At 28.4% G+C, this 4,867-nt stretch overlaps 1 protein-coding gene across 3 annotated transcripts; it reads right to left on the bottom strand.

The window, feature by feature from the left end:
• Window positions 1–386: 386 nt before the first annotated feature.
• Window positions 387–3,863, bottom strand: LOC145129290 (OVARIAN TUMOR DOMAIN-containing deubiquitinating enzyme 4-like). 3 transcript variants are annotated; one of them, XM_079063994.1, is made up of 6 exons: window positions 3,753–3,863; window positions 3,510–3,631; window positions 3,245–3,285; window positions 2,764–2,862; window positions 2,166–2,306; window positions 387–1,525 (listed from the first exon to the last, which is right to left on the bottom strand). In XM_079063994.1, exons 1-5 carry the CDS (start codon window positions 3,799–3,801, stop codon window positions 2,168–2,170), a joined length of 450 nt encoding a protein of 149 aa, XP_078920120.1. In that variant the 5' UTR covers window positions 3,802–3,863; the 3' UTR covers window positions 387–1,525; window positions 2,166–2,167. The 3 variants fall into 3 exon arrangements, with proteins under 3 accessions (XP_078920120.1, XP_078920121.1, XP_078920122.1); XM_079063995.1 differs by having other exon boundaries at window positions 392–1,161; XM_079063996.1 differs by having other exon boundaries at window positions 396–801.
• Between the last annotated feature and the right edge of the window lie 1,004 nt (window positions 3,864–4,867).

Raw genomic sequence — 4,867 nt, 5'->3', positions numbered from 1 at the left:
AATTATATTGATCATCTGAACCGCAAACCAAAATATATTTTTTCTTCTTCAACAACATATAAAAACATTCTTAATAAACCAAGATGAATTTGTAGAAAAGTAACGTATAATAGCAAAACAATATTTATATTTGGTTTAAATCAACCAACAAATTTAGTAAAACTCACAATAAGCTTTTAGATGATGATTCAAGATATTTATAGATAAAAACTCAAAAATCTTTAAAATTATAACCAATCGTGATCTTTGCTCGAGTAAAAACGAGCGTAGATATGATACCAATTCTTGATTACATGTGAATGATTTGCCAAGTGAGGAATAATAAGAACAGGGGAGACAATCTAGTAATAAGACAATTTGTTGGTCAATCATTTTGCATAAATTGAAAGAGTAAAAATGATAATACATGAACAACTTGTGGTTAGGGAATATATTGACAATAGCTCGTACTTCATACATTGCTAATTCTAATACACTGACAATAACTCATATCTCATAGCTCCAACAAGTAGTATTTGATATAGTTATATGTACCGATGATACAATTGGTTTGAAATTATGACATGTAATCTAGATTGACTATACACAATAAATTTTGAGATGTTAGGTCGGTAGCACCCCCACACAAGGGTGAGAAATCTTTTGAGGATGAGAACTGATTCATGTTTGGGTATATTGTTGGACAATAGTAAAGAAGTGTTGTATCATAGCTCAAGAAAGTCTTAGTTGTCTACACCACCATGTACATTGTGTACACACCGACTTTATAGCACTCCTCATCACCCATCCACATCTTGCTTTCTATTCTCATAAACATTAATCCATGATTAATTCAAACAAAAAATCATTTAGGTACGTTTAATGCTCTCAAGGCTCTAGGTGGCCACTCCTGATATCAACCTCAGGGGCTAAAGCATAAGTCCTATCCTTATGAACCTTATTGTCATGTTTTCTCCTCCAATACAACACAGCCATTACTAATAGGTTTATCACCAATATGATTTGTGGTCTAACCATATGAAACTCAAATATTAATGTTCCCATCATAACTCACCAAATATGTCCCTTAGAACTCCACTCGATCAAATAATCACTAATCTTCATAAAGGGTCATCAAGACAACAAATCAAGACCCACATTTCTAAAGCAGGACTATGACACCTGCATATTTTTACCCCATATTTCATGGAAGCTACCCACTCATAACATAGTAAATAAACATAATTTAGCAATCTATGTAACCGCTATAAAAAATGGGTGTTACCATAATGCTTATACCATAGTGGTATATATTTAAAGAATGCTTAAATTATTTTGTTTTCAAAGCAACATTTGATACATATCGATATTTGATAGCTAGTAAATCGAGTAGCTATTTTGTAAGTGTGACAATCATTGTCTAATACCATAAGTTTTCTTTTTATAACTAGTGTTAAAACTGTGTGTGTTGGGTTAGGCCACCTCAACGACACATGCTAGGCGTGAGTAACATCATATAGTTTAAAACCAATGTTAAAGCTTGTACCTAAAATGATTACAATTACAAGCACATCATGAAAAGTAAATGTAGCAATCAGAAAAGTTTGATCTAAAATTTATCAATAGGTCATTACATAAAAGGAAAAATGTTTGGCTTTATTTGTATTTATGCCAACAATTTATATAATTAACGTGAAAACAATGCTAAGAAACTAAGAACTATGAAAACAACATTTTATCTAAATAAAAAATTGTTACATTTTTCATGAATCAATGAATATATATATTTCCTAAAATCTAAGTAATAGAAGGATTCCTAGTTCTTAAACTCGTTTAATTAATGGCCATTCATATTGAGTAGAAATGTATAATATGGAAAATATGCATTTCTTAGTATATTTTTAAGAAAAATAAGTATGGATAAAAAATATTTGTGTTTAACATATGTTGAAACTCCAACCTTATAAAAATCAAACAGTCCATATATCTTTCTTTGGTTAAAAAGTGTCATAACCATGTTGTAATCAAGTTCATAATTTCTAGATGTTCTTAATGGAATTTTTGTTATCTGATTTAATTCTCCAAACACAATTTTGGTCATATTTACCAGTTCTTGATAATGTTAATACAAAAACAGAAAACAAAAAACATTGTAAAACAATTCCCAAAGTGTTGCTAAATTTTACCTTCAATGCAAAAGATCATAGTGTCCGTAATCATGATAAAGAACACTAATTGGATTTTCCTTCCCATACTCTTGTCCATAATATGCTATTACTTTTATAGAATTCGACTTTTTATCTTTCATATAAGCTCTGATAGGCACCCTGTAAATAACGGATACAATATTATAAAATGCAAAATTACAAAAAGTGTATAATTTATGGTTTATGCTATGTTTGACACACTACTTTAGGTTGTAAGGTTAAAAAATTAAAAAGTAGATTATAAACTATCTCAAAAAAACTCCTTTACACTGGTATTTCAATTAGTTTACTGAGCTTTTTTTAAATTCTGTAAAATATACCCAATTAATTATAAAAAAAAAAAAATCAATCTTCTACATGTCGTTTTATGTCATTTTCCATATTTCAGTTAGCTTAAGTTTACCAAATGTTATCTTTTATGGGCTAGCGGTTACTTTTCATGTATCAACTAACTTTTTATCTATTAGTTAACCTTTCATCTATGACGTAACTTTTCAGTTATCTGATAAATTTTGAAATAGTCTACCATTAGCATGCATCAAGGTTTTGATTTTGACAAAATAAACTAGATACATACCGAAGGACATGAGAAGACATAAATAGTTCTGGTTCACCTCCCCAGACATGTGACTGTTTCATATGTGAGATATAAGTCTCAAAATCACCTTCAAGAAACCTGAAAATCCATGTTAGTGTATTTATAAGTAATATCCCTAGGGTCGGACACAGTAATACATAGATACTACCGATACATGAAAAATAGGTAAAAAAATCGATTATTTTTTCAATACGGATAGGAAAAGCAGGTGTTGCCGGTGCCACACCGGGAATACCCTAAAACCGCCCCTGAATATCCCCAAAATTTGCAACATTTGAATTGATTTCTCAAAATCTCACCCAACATTATAATCATTTAAAAAAAGCATAAAAACCATGTCCATGATTCATCTATTTTGCCATTCTTAGAAGAAACATTGGATATTAGATACTAAGGTTAAATCAAGTTCTATATTAGAAGCTACACTTGTTTAGCATTAAAGATTGAGCTTCGGTCTTACCATTCAGTTTCAGACCTTCTCTTGATCAACTCATTCACAACCTATCAAAAATCACAATACTCCTCAATCCTTATGCTTCAGATCAAAAGATAAAGTAACAATTTTTAGAATCATATGGATTAATTTCAATCTCAAAAGTAATTTTAGAACTTTTAAATTCTTGAAACTGATGATTAGATTTCAGATTCGAAAAGTGTTAAGTAATAATATCAAGATAATATATTAAAGAAAATAAATACTAAATGGAGTTGTAGTTGTTCAATACCTTGGATCTGAGGTCATCAGCAAGTTCCTTCATAACATTCTCCTTCGGAATTGGAGTTCCTGCTCTCAAACATGCACCATGAACAATAGAACGAAACAAGCATCTTCCGTCTCCACGTATACCTGTACATAGAATGGTTTTCATAGCAATAATTATTCATATCTCTTGATTGAAGGATTATAAATCAGTTTAACGTAATACATAATTACACACACATGCAAAATCAAATAGAACAATACATACTAATAAGATGGAAATCACTACTGAAAGGAGAATTTCTCAGTTTGGACATTGATTTAAGAAATTCAAACGCTATAAATTAGTATGATTGACGAATTTTAAAGGAAATGGAGAATTTTACCTATGACTTTCTGGGAAGAAGAATCTGTTTTCTAATGTCAAAAAGTAGAGGGATCTGAGAATCAAATTCCATCGGATCGCTTTTTCTCATTGGTGAATCTTATGCTGTATGGTTTATATTTGTTACGTGTTTGAGTTGTAAAACATTACCAAAAAGTATATCTTAGGGTCAATATCGTTTTAGCCCAAAAAAATCAATGTTTTAATTTAAAATGTATTTTTTTAAGTAGAAGTCCTTAAACTTGTTATTTACGAGTTAAAAACATCATTGTAAAATAAATATTAAATTACAGTTATGGTCCCTATGGTTTGATCAAATTCTAATTTTTTCCCAACAATTAAAAATTAGAAAGATGCATGCTTATAATTAAAGAAATTACACCGCATATCCGATATCCATTTAAAAACACCATTTTACTTTTATATATATATATATATATATATATATATATATATATATATATATATATATATATATAAAAGTAAAATGGTGTTTTTAAATGAACATTGGATATGCGGATATATATATATATATATATATATATATATATATATATATATATATATATATATATATATATATATATATAGTTAGGTTCAGCATTTAATATGCATTAATTACTTTCTTAAAATAACTAAAATGATTGGTCCACAATCCTATATGCATACAATAGATAATAGAAATATGCATCTATTGTATGCATGTACGATTGATTGTGGACCAATAATTTTAGCTAATTTAAGAAAGTAATTAATACATATTAAATATTGACGATATAACGAGTATTAATTAAATTTTCAGCATTTAATATGCATTAATTACTTTCTTAAAATAACTAAAATGATTGGTCCACAATCCTATATGCACACAATAGACAATAGAAACATTTGTTCAAATAAAATTTTCTAGTTTTTTTTTTTTAACATTTTGTTCAAATGCATTATTTTAATGTTTTCTTTGTTTGTATTTTTGTAAAACGTTTTATAAATATTCTTTG

Source organism: Lactuca virosa, chromosome 8 (assembly GCF_052849685.1).
Source record: "Lactuca virosa cultivar CGN04683 chromosome 8, Lactuca_virosa_CGN04683_v6, whole genome shotgun sequence".
NCBI classification, from domain to species: Eukaryota; Viridiplantae; Streptophyta; class Magnoliopsida; order Asterales; family Asteraceae; genus Lactuca; species Lactuca virosa.
This window is presented reverse-complemented; position numbering and strand designations above follow the sequence as displayed.

Bases quoted from the DNA above. Each gene is read 5' to 3' on its own strand.
- LOC145129290 (XM_079063994.1), bottom strand. From the start codon at position 3,801: ATGTCCAAACTGAGAAATTCTCCTTTCAGTAGTGATTTCCATCTTATT. The intron at 3,632-3,752 runs GTATGTATTGTT...TTCTATGTACAG, and splicing joins TAGTGATTTCCATCTTATTA to GTATACGTGGAGACGGAAGA. The intron at 3,286-3,509 runs GTATTGAACAAC...GATTTTTGATAG, and splicing joins CTGATGACCTCAGATCCAAG to GTTGTGAATGAGTTGATCAA.